Here is a 17,883-nt window from a genome sequence, read left to right as displayed (position 1 = left end):
TTTTGTGGATCCACAGGACACTGTGGCGTCCAAGCACGTGCTCCCAGAGGAGAGGACCCTGTGGGAGCTGATGCTGGGAGCTGGCTGAGATTCCAGCGAATAAGACTCCCTGTGACATGCACAGCTGCCATCTGCGCTGCAGCTCCTGATGCCAAGATGGTCGTGCGATAAATGCACAAAGCGCATCTCCAGCAAAAAGCCGCCGAGTGTCCACATCCAGGATATCCACCACGGTGGCTTTTTGGTGTTAATATGATGAATGTGAGCAGCAGGTGGTCTGTGTTGAGTGTGACTGTGCCACTGCAGTTTTGTTCTCATGTCTTGATGAGCATTGAACGGTTCCTGACGAGGGTAGATAAGGATGCTGTGACCTGAGACTCTGCAGTATTGTAGCTTGAGGAACCAAGGAGTTTTTCTGTCTTGCAAAGCCGTCAGGGAGGATGTTCCAGGCTGGTGACTGCTCCATGAGGTATTCAGAGATCCAGGTTCCTTTCAGACCGCTGCTCTGTGTTCCCACGGACACGGCTGTCCTTGCTGTGGTTGGGACTGGGTGATTGCCACGCTGGCAGGGGTAGGCTTAAGGTGAGAGTGGCTAGGATTTACCTAATCTACATAATGACAGGGAGCCTGGGAGTAAAGTGTAGCCATGGCCTGGAGGATGGATGATGGATGTTGGTGAACGACTGTCTGCACTCACCTCAGCTGGCCGAGGGATGGGAAGGACGACTGATGATGCCGTTCAATGGTACCTGGTTCTTTCAGATTTGACTTCCTTATGGATTTTCTGCTGTAAAGAGGAGAGAGCCTGTGGTTCTAGGCCAAGCATCTCACTCATCTCATAACATCTTGTATCCCTTAGCCAACATTTTTGTCAAGTTTCAGAAGTCCTATGAAACTGGCAAGCATTTCTCAGTTTGGTTTAACCATTGGATTTTATATCTGTGTCTGCATCTCTATTTTACATCTATGTGGTTATTTGACACTCTGTAGTACATTTGTAATAGGTTCTATTTGGTGGAAGTTACTCTCAACAAACCTTGCTGCTACTTGAATTTTCAAGGTTGCAAGTAGAAAGGAGAGAATAAAAACCACATCTTCTCTAATTTTAAAATTTGTTGTTGCTCAAATCACACCAGAAGTACAAATATTACAAATTATAAAAGCAGTCAGAATCAAGGTTAAGAGATTTCTGGGTGATTCTGGCTAATCAGCAGTATTTGCTGAGGTGTGTGCAGCAGAGCAACATGCCAAGAAGCCCGGGACGGGGAAGAGTTGGGAGGCCAGGCTGTGACTTCAGAGGTGCTGTTGCCTCAGGAAGAGGAGCTAGATGCAGAGAGGATAAATGACCACAGGTGTGACCACCGCCGTCCTTGCCGCGGTACGGGGGCCTTTGTATGGGGCCCTTTGTGAGCTGAGTTATGAACCAGATGAAGGCTGTGCAGGCGTGTGAGAATCCAGGCCAGACTCGACGGGTGGAGGCTTGGCAGAGGTGAGGGGCCAGACAGCCTCGCTAAATGTGCAGTGGCTCACTGCAGACAGTGCCCATCAGTCGCCGGACAGACCGGCTTGAACTTCAGCCCCCATGGCAGCTGCCTTTACCTGTCTGCCTCCACCTTCTGAGGCCTATAGGCGTCGCAAATGTGTGGTTTTTAAACAGATTTGGATGAGTTGTTTTCTGCACAACACACTTTGACAGACGGAGGCTGGTTCTCCACAGTGGCCCCAGGGACTTGGCAGGGACTGGTGGGACAGAGCCTCAGAGCACAGCACCAGCTCCCTGGGAGAAGACGGTGCCTGTGGGACGGAAGAAAGAAGAGGCACACAGTGCTGAGGCGTGAACTCTAGTTTGCTCTTAGACATGACACACATGCCTTCTGGAAGTTTGCATGAAGCACTGCTAAAGCCACCAGTGCGGATAGGTCCTTAGATCAGGAGACCCAGAACACAGTTGTATTTGAAATCCTTCACATGCTGCAGTCTCTTCAAAGAGGACTACAAGTCATCTCTAATAATGTTGTAAAATTAATTTTTTATTAAGTGCCATGGCTTTTTTTTTTTTTTTTTTTTTTTTGTGGGGTAGGGCCGGTGTGTGACAGTAAAACAACAGACGCAGTGACACAGCTGGTGGGTGTTGGCTCTGGGCCCCAGTTGGGCAGTTGTATGAAAAGAAACCGAAAAGTCTCTACAGTGGTATGAACCGAAACACCTGGATTATGTGTTTTCATGTATTTGACATAAATGCACACATTTGTACGCTAAACGCACATTTTTCTATATGTAATAAAATTCACACCTTTAAATAGTTAACATATATTTTATTTTAGGACCTCCCCCACGATGTGAGGACTAATAGCCACCCCCTCTCCCCCCCGAATATTAAGAGCCACATCGCAGGGCGGTGAGGCACCCCTCGCGAGGTGGGGACTAATCGCCACCCCCTCTCCCCCTCTGGCTATTAGGAGTCACCTCGCAGGGGGGTGAGGCACCCCCACAAGGTGGGGACTAATAGCCACCCCTTCTCCTCCCGCTGGCTATTAGGGGCCATGGTGGACTCACAGCCTGTGTATGATATTGTGAGTAATATCATCTCCCTCTCTGGAAATTATGAACTCTTTCACAGATGGGTGTATACCCTCAGTGTGTACACCGTCAGAGGGTGTACACCCGTCTGTATTGGGAGTAATATCCTCTTCCTCCCTGAATGTTAAGAAGAATATCCCAGGACTGTTTGTACTCCCTGCATTATTGGGTGTCATATCTTCCTCTCCCACGTGGAAATTAGAAACAATATCACTGGGGGCATGTACACCTTCTGTAATATTTAAAGTAATATCATCCCCTTCCCTCCAGGATCATGGGAACAATATCCCTGGGGAGTGTACACTTTCTGCCATATATGTCATAATATCATCCCTCCCGCCTTGAAACATTATGAAGGACCATCTCACACGGGGTGTACAACCCTTGGTGCGATATTGGGAATGCAATTATTCTCTTTTCCCCCGGCATATTTGGAAAAATATCAGAGTGAGTGTACCCCTCCTGCCATATGAGGATTACTATCCTCTTCTTCCTTTCTGGATATTAGAAAGAATATCACACGTGGGTTTGCACTTTCTTCGATATCTGGAGTCATGTCATCCTCTCTTGTTTTGAATGGCAAGAACAGTGCCTTGGGGGGGATGTACACACCCTGTCATATTGGGAGTAATATTACACTCTCCCCTCCTTGATAATTAGGAACAACATCCCATGCTCTCTGTCCCTGGATATTAAGAACAACATCACAGGTAGGTGTACACCCCCTGCGGTATTAGGAGTAATATGATTAATTATTAAACATCCATGATCGATATTAACAATTATCAATGATACTATTAATAGGATACTGTTATGGATAATTATTTTAAATATATGATTATGCATGCTTAAAATAATTGCTAATATTGTTATTTTATTACCAGCATCACTTAATATTGATTTAAGTAACAATTGCTGATATCATTATTTTATTAGTAGTGATATTACTACTGATTATTAATGCTAATCATTAACATTTTTAACTATTTTACTATCTTTATTGTGATTATTAATGTCGATGATTACTCTTAATTTTTCTTATATTTATTAATATTAATAATTAATAGACTTGTTCCTGATATCCAGCGGGGAGAGGATGATATCACTCCCAATATCGAAGAAAGTGTACACCCCACTATGATGTTATTCCTAACAGCCAGGGGGTAGAGGATGACATTATTGAAACTATGGCAGTGGGTGTACATCCCTTCGGTCGTCTTGTTCCTTATATCCTGGGTGGGAGAGGATGATACAACTCCCAATATCGAAGGGGGTGTAGACCTCCCCCGTGATATTGTCCCTAACATCCAAAGGTGGAGAGGATATTTCTTCTGATTTTACAGGGGGTGTACACCACCCCTATGATATGGTTCCTAATATCCAGGGGGCGAGAGGATGATATTAGTCTCCATATTGCAGGAGGTGTACACTCCCTAGTGATATTGTTCCTAATATCCAGGGAGGGAGAGGACGATATCACTCCCAGTATCGCAGGGGGTGTACACCTCCTTGTGATATGGTTCCCTATATCCTGGGAGGGAGACGATGATACTAGTGGCAAAATCGCAGAGGGTGTACACACCCACTGTGATATTGTTCCAAATATCCAGAGGGAGAGAAAATGATATGACTCCCAATATCACAGGGGGTGTACATCCTCCTGTGATATTGTTTCTTATATTCAGGGGGAGAGGATGATATTACTCCCAATATCGCAGGGGTTGTACACACCTCCTGCGATATTGTTCCTAATATCCCGAAGGGGAGAGCATATTACTCTCAATATGGCAGTGGGTGGTACACCTCCATTGTAATATTGTTCTTAATATCCATGATGGGAGAGGATATGACTCCCAATATCGCAAGAAATGTACGGCCGCCTGTGATAGAGTTCCTAACATCTAGGTGGGGAGAGGATGATATTACTGCCCATATCGCAAGTGTTGTAAAACCCCTTCGATATTTTGCATACAGTCCTGAGGGGAGAGGATATTATTCCCGATAGCGAAGAAGGTATACACCCCCCTGTGACACTATGCTTAATATCCGCATTGGGAGACGATGACGTTACACCCAATATCACAGGGGATGTACACCCACCCTGGGATATTGTTCCTTATATTGAGAGGGGGAGAAGATGCTATTGCTCCCAGTGACGCAGGGGCTGTGGCTGTACACCCCTCCTGTGATATTGTTCTTAATATCCTAGGGAAGAGAGGATGGTACTACACCCAATATCTCATGGGCTGTACGGTGTCCGCTCAGAGATGTGTGGGGCTCTCTTACACAAGTAACTCCTTCTCTAACTTTAGCCACATGCTGGTCATCCAGGGGCCTCCTAAAATCCAGGAGTATAAAAACAAGTGGAATTTCTGAGAACGAAAGATGGCGCATGGCTCTGGTTGGGCTGCCACAGGCAGTTTTGTGAAAAGACAGAGATGTATTTCTCATAGTCCTGGAGTCTGGAGGTCCAAGGTCAAGGTGGGTTCAGGACTGGCTCCTCCTAAGGCATCTCTCCTTGACTGTCAGATGGCATCTTCTCTTGTGTCCTCGTGCCGTTGTCCCTCAATAGATGTCTGTGTCCTGATCTCTTCTTACAAGGGCATCAGTTCTAATGACTTCGTTACCTTCATCACCTCTTTAAAAGGCCTATCTCCACATACAGACACATTCTGAGGTCCTTGGTTAGGACTACAACCTGGGAATATTGGGGTATGCAATTAAACCTGAAGCAGATGGGGTCTTATAACCTGTGTCACCCAAGCTCATGCCAGAGCCCCATGAGGAAGCCCCAGGTCCCCCCTTTGATATGGTTTAGCTGTGTCCCCACCAAAATCCCGTCTTAAATTCTCATGTGTTGTGGGAGGATGGAAGTGATAATTTGACAGCAGAGAAGACAGTTGCTGCCAGGGAGGGGAGAAGGGGACTCCAGACCTCCGAAGGTTGGAGGGTCCCAGGCCCTGGGCAGAGCAGGCAGCCCCACCCCTGTGACACCCCTGAGGATGGCTCAGGAGTCGGAAAAGGTGGAATCATATGTAGAGGCTGGTTGGGGAGATAGGAAGTTGTTGAATGAGTTTTTAAATATTTCCATCAAAATTCTTACTGCACCCTTGCTGTTGGTGGGGACCAGTGGCTTCTCCATGTGCCTGGCTTCTTCCTGGCTCTGACTCTGGGAGCCTGGCCTGGCCTAGGGCTGCTGGTTGGATTCATTGCTGGCAGCAGGTAGAAGGTGGAGGAGGGAGAGGAGCTGTCCTCAGTCCTCTCTTACTCATGCCTGTCCACGTTAGCAGCCCCTCCCCAGGCATCCCTTGCCCATAATCTGGGGAGTGCTATTCTCACTTCCCTTGGGCCCTGCCCACCGATCTCCAAAGAATCCCGTCAGTGACTCCTTTTAATCACCTCTTTGCCTGTGACAAAGTCTTCTGGGACCTCCTGACTGATACAAGGGGAAGCCTGGCTATCTGTGCAACTTGTAAAAGTGAAGTGAGTCATTCACACTGGCATGTATCTACAAGTCACACAGCTTTGCAACTGGAGTGACTTTAAGCTCATCTAACCAAACCTTCCATGACAGATGAGGACACCCAGAATCATAGGATAGAAGTGACTTGCTCCCATCTGGGTCCGCCACGCTGAGACTCAAGCGCAGAGTCTAGCAAAGCACACTTCGTCCTCCCTTAGAAGGAAGATCCTACCCGCACGGCTTACCTCCAGCTACCCTAGGTCCCCCCACTCTCCCTTAGAGGGAAGTTCCTGCCAGCATGGCTCACCTCTACCTACTCTAGGTCTCCCCCACCCTCCCTTAGAAGGAAGGTCCTGCCAGTATGGCTCACCTCCACGTACCCTAGGTCTCCCCACCCTCCCTTAGAAGGAAGGTCCTGCCAGCATGGCTCACCTCCACCTACTCTGGGTTTCTCCCACCCTCCCTTAGAAGGAAGGTCTTAGAAGGCAACACGGTTCACCCTCTCCTAACCTAGGTCTCCCCCACCCTCAGAGGGGAGTCTTTGGGTCAGTCACAAGACTACTCCGGACATCTGTAAGAACAAATGGTTTCCAGCACAGTCCTTTCCTGGGGTCTGCATTTTCCCTCTGGGATGCTTGGAAGTTGAAGGGGTCAGGCAATTCAAGTTCTCCCTGGTATCTCAGGGGCCACTGACACACAGGAAAATGTACTGCTCTGCTCGCTGTTTGACTTTGATGGATGCAAATTTGTTCTAAATGAGCCTGACATTCATTAGCATGTAAACATATGTTACTGGTGGCGGCTCGCAGGGCCACATGCTGATGGATTTTATGGGCTGCCCCCGCCGGACATCACCAGGCTGCCTGGGTCTGTGCTGCTTCTGGCTAAGGCTCCAGATGTTTTGGTGCACTGTGAAGTAGACATTTTCGCTACAGGGTTATGTTTTTTTCCAAAAAAGAAACACAGACAAATCTGTGAAAAGAACTTGAGTTTATGCGCCGATCTACTGGAAGGAGACTCTTAGAATGTCAGCTGCTCCGTGTCTGCTTTGACTCCCGGGCAGTTCTCTCTGTCCTGTGGCTCAGATTCTATGGGGCTGAATTATACATTTGATTCCAGTTCTGCTCAATATTTCCCCACAAGTAGTGCTGTGGATGCGACTGATGCCTTTAGAGATATCTGCAGCAGGAACAGTGCAGAGAATACAACACGCCATGCTAAAATATTTTGAGCTGAAAGCAATTAAGAAGCGCTCTGGCCTTCCCTCTAGTTTCTGAAAAGCACACAACATAATCATATTATACAAAGACAAAAGTGCCCTTTCTCCCCTCTCTGCCAGAAAGGACGCAGGTCAATCTCTGTAGACAACTTCAGACCCTTATTCAGGAAACAGCACCAGAGGAATTTACACAAAAATCTATCATTTATTGGCCTTCCCACAATTTGTTGCCCCCAATGACCCAAAGTCCTTTTACTTTGTCTTGGCACTTCTAGAAACATTTATTATCCTTGTTGAAGATGTTACATAAAAGAAAGGTCTGAGCTGTCTCTCTGAGATTCCCTCATTCCCTGTGGATCTCCCATGTATATATGAAATATACATGCTAATAAGCCTCCGCTTGCTTTTTTGGGGGTTCATCTGTCTTTTATTATAGGAACCCCAGCCAATGAAGCTAAGATGGGTGGAAGAAAAGATTACATTTTTCTCCGCTGTAGTAGCATTATTCTAGCAATAGCATTCTTTTTTTTTTTTTTGTAGATTTTCTGTTGAATATACACACACACACACACACACACACACACACAGAGCAATGTAAAAAGAAAGAAGTGTGGGGAGTCCTGATGAAATTTTAAGTCCCAGAGATACCTAAATATGTTGAGAAGTTGTCTTTAAACATTTTTTTCCCACATTTATTCTCATATTTTTGATATTTTTTTCTTCTGAGATACCATTTCTAGATTGTTTTCTCTACATTTTCTTGCAAGTCCGAGAGAGTAGGCTGGTTAGTAGTGTGTCCAATGCACTCTCTCTGTCCTGGTCAGTAAAGAAATGTAGAAATAGAGAGGGATGTGAGAGTCACGCTACACAGAGATGGAAACACAGATATGAGGTAAATAAAAACACGTGAAAACCCAGCATTTCTGGAACTCTCACCTACTCCTGTGCCGATATTCATCCTTCAGCTCTGCCTCCATTCTTCCCTTCTTTTCTCATGCTATGGGGTCTGCTTTGGAAATGTTATCTACTTTCATTCTTCCAAAGTCAAGCTTCTAGCTTTGGTTGGAACTGCAGACCCATTTACTCATTCAGCAAATACTTTCTAAACACATGGATAGTCACTGAGAATACCGTGGTTCACCAACATGGCCGTGGCCCCTGCTCTCACGAACCTGCGGCCTGATGGGGAGAATGGGCACTAATATGACAATCACTCTAATGGGTTTCTGATGAAGAATTGAGGAAAGCGCACCAAAGAAAGGGAAGCGGGATTCTCTAAATTTATGCTGTAAAAGAATCTGGCGTATCTTGGGATGAGAGGTAGAAAACCGATGCATTCTGGAAAGTATGATCCCCTTGCAGTCTGGAGAGAAGTAGAGGTTGATTGTTGAGGGGGGTGGAGTGTAGGGACACCACGGTCTGAACAGAGATGGGGGTGCGTGCAGAATGCCTCTTGCAGCAGGAATCAGGCACGTTCAAGGAAGTAAACACGGGAGAAAGTGGCACAAGACAAGAATGAAGGCAGGCAGGCAGGGGCTGGGAGATGATGGTAGATGCTTTATTCTTTTAATAACAGCAATAGGATGCTGTTGAAAGCACTTGAGGGAGGTGGGGAAGTGGGTATGACATGTTTTGTGTTTGTAAAATTATCACATTGTCTTACCAAACTATACTCCCTATTTTTTATTTTTAAATTTTACTTTAAGTTCTTGGATACATGTGCAGGTCTGTTACATAGGTATACATGTGCCATGGTGGTTTGCTGCACCTGTCAACCCATCTAAGTTTTAAGCCCTGCATGCATGAAGTATTTGTCCTAATGCTCTCCCTCCTCTTGCCCCCACCCCCCAAGAGGCCCCCGTGTGTGTCGTTCCCCTCCCTGTGTCCATGTGATCTCATTGTACAACTCCCACTTATGAGAACATGTATGTGGTGGTTGGTTTTCTGTTCCTCTTTTAGTTTGCTGAGAATGATGGCTTCCAGCTTCATCCATGTCCCTGTAAAGGACAGGAACCCATTCCTTTTTATGGTTGCATAGTATTCCGTGGTATATACGTGCCACATTTTGTATATCCAGTGTATCATTGATGGGCACGAGATATCCTCCTAACATGTGATCCAGCAATTGCACTCTTCGGTATTTATCCAAAGGAGTTGAAAACTTGTGTTCACAGAAAAACCTGCACGTGGACATTTATAGAAGCTTTAATCATAATTGCTAATTTTATTCCAGCTTTATTCATCATTGCTCAAACTTGGAGGCAACGAAGAAACCAAAATGTTCTTCACTAGGTGAGTGGATAAATAACCTGTGATATATCCAAACAATGGCATATTCTTTAGCACTGAAAGGAAGTGAGCTGTCAAGCCATGAAAAGACACGTAGGGAACTTTAAACATGCACGGCTACACAAAAGAGGCCCATCGGAAAAGACTAAATACCGTAAGCTTCCAACTAAAGGACATTCTGAAATACTGTAAGCTTCCAACTAAAGGACATTCCGAAAAAGGCCAGACTATGGAGTGAAAATATTCGTGGTTCTCAGGTGTTGGGAAGAGGGAGAGATGATAAGGTGAACACGGAGATTTTTAGGATTTTAGTGCAACTGCTCTGTACGATGCTATCACGGTGGACACATGTCATGACATATTTGTTCAAACCCATAGAACCAGCACCAAGACAGAGCCCTCATGTAAACTGTGGACTCTGGGTGACAATATGTCAATGTAGGTCCTTCCATTATTACAAATGCTCCTTCTGGGCAGGAGTGTTGTTAGTGGGGGAGGCTGTGCACGTGGGGGAAGGGAAGGCATATAGAAGGACTCTCTGCACCTTTCCCTCAATTTTTCTGTGGACGTGAAACTGCCTAAAAGATAAAGTGTGTTTTTAAAAAATAAAGGAAAAAAAGGAAACAAAAAGTCCTCAGAAAAATCAAAGGAGAAAATGATCACACTGGGTGCTTCAGGTCAAAATGGAAGAACAAGGGCTGTATTTACCATCCCACCTGATGACTTTTTTCTCACTGCTTTTCAGCATTATTTTTGGAGTCTAGTCAGTGCAATAAGGCAAGTTGAAATATATAAAATGCACCCTTATTAGAAAATAAGATTTAAAACTATCTGTATCTGCAGGTGACATGATCACCTGTGTGGAAAATCTGCTGAAATCACAAAAAGCCACTAAAACTAATAATAATAAATTACTTACTAATAAGTGAGTTTGGAAAGTTTGCAAGATACAAGCTAAACACATAAGCAATATTTATTTCTTCATACACTGGCAAAGAAATAATTGGAAATGGAAATTTACAAAGCAATCTTATTTATAGCACATCAAAACATGAAATCCTTCAGACTAAATCTGACAAAAGATGTGTAAGATCTATACACTGAAAAGCAGGCAGTGATGCTGAGATAAATTAAAGAACTAAATAAATGAAGTGATATACTCTGTTCATGGATCAGCAGGCTCAATATTGTTAAGATGTCAGTTCTGCGCTTGTGGATCAGAGGTTTAATGCAATTCCAATCAAAATCCCAGCATGATTTTATTTTTATTTTTATTTTCAGTAGAAATGAACTAGCGGATTCCAAAATATGTCCGGAAATTTAAAGAACCCAAAAGAGCTAAGGCAACTTGGAAAAAAACGGTGGAGGACTTACCTGAACTATAAAGATAGTGTGGTATTGCTATAATAAGAGAAAACTGGGTTAATGAAACCTCCTAGAGGGTCTAGTAATAATCTCACAAACACGTTACATATACATAGTGGATTTTTGAATAAAGGTTCAGAGACATTAAATTAGAGAAAGGACGATAATGATGATAGAAGGATTAAATACCGTAGGCCAAAAAGAGAAAAAAGAGCTCCTGTTAAATATCTTCACATTGTTGGTGTCACTCATGCAATTCAATTCACATTTTGTGGGTCTAAAAGTTGAACAGACTTCTTCATTCTCTTTCCCCAATTCACTCCACAGAGATGCTGGTGTCTTTCAGTGGAACTTGGAAGTTTGCTATTCTTCTTAAAATGACTCTCTTAGATCCTGTTTATGCAAGAAGTTGTGGGACTGTAACTTACAAATACTGTTCTAAACCTTGGAATCACACGTTCCCCTTTTTCTCTACTTATCGTTTCTAATCAGTTTCCCATTTCCTCTTTCTTCTTCATATTTACACTGCATTCCTTTTAGTTCAGGCTCTTGTTACCCCACTTGATCTCTTGATGTGGTCACCTGAATGTCCTTCGTGTTCCAGCCTCCTGGAATCCTTCCTTCATGACCCTGCAGAACTGCCCTCCAGACCCGCAGGTGTGACCCGGAATCAAGGATCTCAAAGCCGAGTGGGATCTGAAAGGCTATCTAGACCAATCCTCCATTACAGACGTAAACCTTTTGATGACTTCACTTCAGAGCCCAAAATATTTGCACTGCAGGCAGAATCACCGAAATCACTTAATGTGATGTTCAGCTTTCCCGTGGTATTTTCCTCTCTGCATCTCCCTACTTTCGGTCAGCCATTTCTCACTCATGACACCGAACCCTTCGTTCACATCACATTATTGTTCTTCTCCACACACACTTATTTGTTTTCTGCCTGGGTTTTTTGTTACATTATTCCCTCTACTGGAAATACCATTTTGAAAGATCTGACTACAGAATTTTAACGTATTCCTCAGAATGACTCACATATCACATATTCGACCAAATGGCTGCAGATTCTGTCACCTCCTCTCTTATCCTACGGCAACCTGGAGAACGTTCTTCTCTTAGCCAATAGGATTTATCATGGTCCTTCTTTATCTCAACAATAGTTTAGCAGGACTGAGAACTGGGAAGTAGATTTTTCTCCCAGGGGTGAGAACTGTCTTAGTTTAGCAGCTCTCCCTGGGTCTCCATTCTGGTTGTAGAAAAGCAGCCCATAGGGCACGGTGGGGAGGAGAAGGGGAATTAAGCTGTGTTACATGAAGATGGACAGTTGTGACCCTAACTCCGGGGTTGGGAGTTGAGGCCCCTAGGAAGGAGCAGCTGTAAGGATGAAGACGAGGCATAAAAAGTGATGGAGGCCGGGTGCGGTGACTCACGCCTGTAATCCCAGCACATTGGGAAGCCAACGTGGATGAATCACGAGGTCAAGAGTTCAAGACCAGTCTGACCAATATTGTGAACCCCTGTCTCTACCAAAAATACAAAAATTAGCTGGGTGTGGTGGCACATACCTGTAGTCCAGCTACTCGGGAGGCTGAGGCAGGAGAATCACTTGAACCTGGGAGATGGAGGTTGCAGTGAGCCAAGATCATGACACTGCACTCCAGCCTGAGTGACAGAGCGAGACTTCATCTCAAAAAAAAAAAAAAAAAAAAAAGATGCATAGTAACAAGACTGCCTGAGGAGAAGAGACAATCAGCAACCTTTTCCAGGGTGGGATGGCTGAAGACCCTTTAAGAACAAAGGTGTCTACTTTCCTTCTTTAGGATGCTCTATCATGATTTAATGAACCCTCCCAATCTACTGTATTCAGTATTTGGCATGAGTCAATTTAGGGGAATTCTAGAAAACATAGCTGGCTGTTACCATCAGGTTAATGTAGATTGGGAGGTAGGGAAAAACCCCAGGAGACACGTAGGAAGGACAATACGTGAAAACAGAAGAAACTTGGAGTCAGTTCACCCTTCAAACAAAATCCAGTTTCCAGAAGACATTGTGAGGGCTGCTGGGTCTTCCTCGCCTGCAGATGGGGGATTCCAGATAATTATTATACTTGAATCTCACAGGATGGGGTGATCACCACCTGCTCTCAAATGGGATGAGTTACAATATCTTCTATCGGGAGGCGGTAAATAAGAGGTTAGGTACACGTCTGTAGTCATCACAATTTTGTCAAGATTGCTATTTTTACTTCCATGTCAGGAAAGATTCCAACATGTTTTAAAAGCTGCAAACTGAGCTGACTCCCATCCATGCTGTCATACCGACTTTGAGATTTCAATCCTCCTGAAGGCAGGAAACTTATTCCATTTGCTTTTATACCCTCCATAACACTAGTGAGCAAGTTTTGCTCAAAGGAACATGGAATATTTTGCTGACTCAAGGGGAAAAAGAAGAGACTTAAATGACACCATCACAAGTCAACTTTCAAGGAACAGAGACATATGTAGCATTAGCTGTCTCAGTCAAATCAACATAAACATGCACGTTTATCCTTTACATGGGGGTAAGACAGCAAACACAATTGAAAAAATGAGCCAAGTGTAAAAAATGTGTCACAAAGGGATGGATTTAGACAGGAGAGCAGTGAAGTAGGTTATAAAATGGTCAGCATAATCCATTTTAATGAATTATTAGCTGAAACATGCAAAGCATTTAGGATTTCTGGCAGAAGTGTACAAACACACCAAATGTTTGTCCGACATTTTCTTCACTGCCGCTGTCTTTCCACAGGGCTGGAGATGTTGTTGACCAACAGCCTTGGGAGGAGAGGTTGCAGCTGAGCCCACACCCTCTCAAACTCCTTCAGACTGTTTGTTTTTGTAGACTACTTTACCATTAACAAATCCTAAGATTTACTCAAGCAGTACAGCAGTCGTTGGCCAGAGTTCAAATTTCTGATTCGAAGGAATCTGCACTCTGCCTGCCAGGATCGACTATTAATGGCTTCGTCCGTAGAGGAGCTGTGTCTTTGCTCACTACGGAACAGTATTGAGGCTTCGAAAGGGGTATTTTGCTGGTCACCTCCTGGTCATCCTTCTGCTCACCAAGAACAGATACTGTTCTCAGCCCCTTACATTTACAAGGTCGTTTAATTCTCACAAAGCCCTTTCAGATAGATGCGACTATTACCCCCCTTTTACAGAGGAGGAAACCGAGAGGCAGAGGACATAGGTGAATTGTCCCAGATCACAGAGCTGGCCATGGAGCTGGGACTTGCACCCGGCCAGCCTGGCTCCAGAGTTCACTGCCCTCCTCCTGTACAGCACGTGTGACCTGCAGTAATCACCGCCCAAACAGGCAGGCACTGCGGATAGCCAAGCACACCTCTTCCGCCTTCAGCACGGAGGACGGTTCGTTTTCATTCTGGTGTTCAGCTCAGTTAGGACTGTGTTTATCACCACAAGGACACACAACCCAGAAAGCTCAGTTCACGTGCCATTGCCTTCTACGGTCATGGTTTTCTACTTGTTGGCCTCATTTTCCTGCGCACTTGGCCTGCTGGGACGTGAATGATGCGTTACTACTTCTACAGAATGCAGGTGAGCAGGTAGCATGGCAAGGTGGGTGATTAGATAAGATTTCCCGACAGCTGGAAGCTTGAGGGAGACCCACGGTGGCCCCTTGTTATTCGTGGACGAGCCGCCTCTGGGGTCGAGCGTGAGTCCCTCATCGCTGGTGCCAGGCGGTGTCACAGTTTTCAGCACCCAACAGCCAGGGCAGCTTCTCTCTGTCCAGCTCGCCCCGCCCCGCCCCGCCCCGCCCTGCCCTGCCCCTTTCCTTTAGTGAGAGAAGTTCTCTGACTCTTGGGATTTTGCAGTCAGAAGAGTGATCATTACAATTTTCATTCTGAATATTGTGGCCCTGCTGGACTGCGGTGCAACAGGCTCTTTCATGAAGATTGGCAGAGATGCTGACGGCTAGGGCATCGGGACCGAGGGGAGCGAGCAGGACTCATGGGATACAGCTCATAGAGAGAGGGAGCCTTAGAAATGTGAGGCTGCTCTTCACATGGCCGCACTCTCTCCTGTGTCCTCCGTGGAACCTGTGGAGGGGGCGTTAGGCGCTGGCGCTCTCCGGGGCGTGAGCTCAGTCAGCAAGAGAACATCTGCCTTCCCACCCCCATCTCTGCAGCTGGTTCCTTTGGAGTTTTGATTTTTAGAATGAACGCAGCAACCTGCCCCATTCTGCTGATGCTGCAAAAAGGAGCTGGAAAAGAACGTGCACAGCTTCTCCAGTCTTAGCATTTGTTACCTTGTAGTTTGGGAAACTTTGCTGCCCCAGTACAAGAGTGTGCTGAGGATTCTATTATCCTGCTAGATTCTCCCAGGAGGTCAAGTTGAAAACGAGCTAGATGCGCTCTCTGTCTCTGTTTCTCTTGTCTGTCTCGTCTGCCTGTTTCTCTGTTCCCCTTTTCCTCTCTTTCTTTCTTCTCTCTCCCTCCCTTCCTCCCTGGCTATTGCTGCAAAGAATATTCTTGAATTTGTTTCTCCATATCTTCTGCCTTTCCTTAGAATACATTCCTAAGAGTCTAGTCATTGTGAAAAGCAAACGGCCTTTAGATGTTTTCCAAATCTAACAGATGGGGGTCCTTTCAGACAGAGCTTCATTTTACACTTTTATCAAGAAGCCCGGGGCTCCCTGCTCGCCATGCTGCAGTCGCCCTCAGGAGGTTCATGGAGAGCAGAGGACTTGGGGCTACATCAAGGGCTGTCTTTTTTCCAGTGTCCGGAAGGTATACTTTGGGGGGGGCAGTTGAAGTACGAAAGTGACATCAGCACTTCATGTATGGGATGGGTCGATCAAGTACAGTGTGCACCAGACCCCCAGACTGGCGCTGGGTGGGGACAAAGGACTCCAGTTATTACAGGGTGGGTTGGGCAGGCGGCTGCCCAGCTCTGGGGACAGATGCGTCGGCTCTCAAAGCCCAGGTATCACCTGTCTGAGACTGCACAGCCCTCCTCACCCCTTCAGTTCCTGAAGGGAAAGGCCCCAGGAGACTCTGAGGTGAAGAATGCTCTTCCATTTTCAACTCACCCACCGTTAGGGTTCTGCCCCCTCTACCCTCCAGCCCCCCAACTGTGAAGTTCCCGGGGTCCCTGGCCAGTGACTTGCTGAAGCCTCACTCTCCAGGACCTCTGGAGAGAGGCACCCTACTCGAATGCATGCTTCTCCAGGTATATTTGCTCTGGTAACAGCTGAGAAGAAAAGCCCATCTCTAACAGTTTGATTGCAGGTGGGTGGCCCCGGGGCCAGTGATTTTGGGAAGGTGGGGCTGGCTGGCGCCCTGTGTCCTGACTTTTCTTCTGAGCCTTTGCAAAACCACTTTTGAGAAAAGTAATCGGGGTGGGTACTCCTGGGTGGCATTTTCTTCTAAGTGAAAATCTGTAGAATTCCTGCAGTTGCGGGAGCTGTGGTTTTCTGTCAAGACCCCGTGGGGACCGAGGCTGCCCTTCTGTGTCCTGGCAGTGTGGGGCCTGTTTCTTATCCAGAAGAGTCAGGTGCCTGGCCAGTGAACTGGCCAACTCCAATGTGTGTGTCATCGTATCGACCTAAAATGAAATACAAATAAAACGTCTCATTTCTGGCATGAAAGAGACCTAGGAAGGGCAGGCTTAGGGCCGGCTTCTTCACAATCCAACTGGAAGTAGGGTAGCCGGATCCCGGCATCCATGTCTCCTGCTGGGTGAGGGCCACAGGATCTCAGCACCCAGGGGAGGCAACGATGTTGAAAGAGGCTTCAGAAGAACTGGGCCGGAACAGTGGAATCAAACGGAAAAGACTGTAAATTCAGCCAGCTTGGGGAATGACCAGAAAGCGTCTGTTGCCCCAGCAAGGATTGAAAACAAAGATTCCCAGCAACAGGGCCACAGCAAAGCTCTCTCAGCACACCTGTCCCGGACCGTCAGCTGATGAGAGCTTGTGATTGTACCATCCAAGGAGACGTAGCTATTTGGTCTTCAGCTGGTTCTGGGCACAGAGGGTCTAAGACCCTTGGAATCTTCAGAGTGTCAGAGTGCCTTTGTTTACTCAGGACAGGCCTGCGAGCGGGGGACCCTTAGGCAGCCTCAGGGTGGGTCTGGGGTTCAGACTAGAGGGCTGGATCTGTCAGTCTCCAACCCAATCTCTCACCTGGAGGGAGAGGGCTGGAGCTGAGTCAATCCCCAATAGCCAAAGATGTCATCAACCATGTCTATAGTGACCCCTCTAGAAAACCCTAAATGGTGGGGGTTGGAGAGCTTGCAGGTTGGGGAAAACCTTGACATTCTGGGAGGGCAGTATTCCCACTCCCCAGGGACAGAAGCACTTGCACTTGCAACCCGCCCCCGCCCCCCAGGCCTGGAGCAATGCACCTCTTCATCTGGCTGTTCACAGGTCCTTCATAGTGAACTGGTGACAGTAGGTAAAGGTGTTGCCCTGGGTGCCATGAGCCAGTCTGGCAAGTTATTGACCTTAAGTAGGAGGACATGGCAAGCCTGATTTTTAGGTGGTCGGTCAGAAACAAGGGAGACCTGAAACTTGCCATTGGTGAAGTGGGGGCTGTCTCATGGGTCTGAGACCTTGACCTGTGCGGTCTGCCCTAATTTCAGACCTGAATTCAGTTGTAGAATACACAGTTGGTGTCCAGAGAGGGTGAGAGAAACCGCACACTTGGTGTTAGAAGAGGTGGAATAGGTCATAGGGCCTTCCGTGTCACAGAGGGCGGCCTCATTTGTATTTGTTTCGCCTGTCGTTTATTAATGTGAGAGTACTTTATTCTTTGAAAGGCTTAGAATTTAGAATAGAATAAAAGAAATCAGCTTCATAGAATCCACACTTCTTGGTTTTTAGAAACAATTTGTTTCTAGTTTGCATTTTAAGTAATTGTAATATTTAATATCACAAATGTATTACATTGTAATTATAACTATTT

General features: G+C 46.1%; 1 protein-coding gene across 13 annotated transcripts in view; it reads left to right on the top strand.

Annotated features, from left to right (window-relative positions):
• LOC139361621 (disco-interacting protein 2 homolog C-like) overlaps nt 1-17,883 on the top strand; it is a 247,810-nt gene that overhangs the window by 178,900 nt on the left and 51,027 nt on the right. Inside the window, exon 8 of one of the 13 annotated variants that reach the window (XM_071090257.1) lies at nt 7,990-9,259. The exons of 11 other annotated variants lie outside the window; for them this stretch is intronic. In XM_071090257.1, coding sequence (XP_070946358.1) covers nt 7,990-8,042 — 53 coding nt within the window. In that variant the 3' untranslated portion in view covers nt 8,043-9,259. Of the gene's footprint in view, nt 1-3,240; nt 3,483-7,989; nt 9,260-17,883 lie in introns of those variants that run through there. One more of the 13 variants, XM_071090256.1, reaches the window with a different exon arrangement.

This window comes from Macaca nemestrina, unplaced genomic scaffold, assembly GCF_043159975.1.
Source record: "Macaca nemestrina isolate mMacNem1 unplaced genomic scaffold, mMacNem.hap1 Scaffold_74, whole genome shotgun sequence".
NCBI classification, from domain to species: Eukaryota; Metazoa; Chordata; class Mammalia; order Primates; family Cercopithecidae; genus Macaca; species Macaca nemestrina.
The sequence above is the reverse complement of the archived record's forward strand: the minus strand, read 5'-3'. Positions and strand labels throughout refer to the sequence as shown.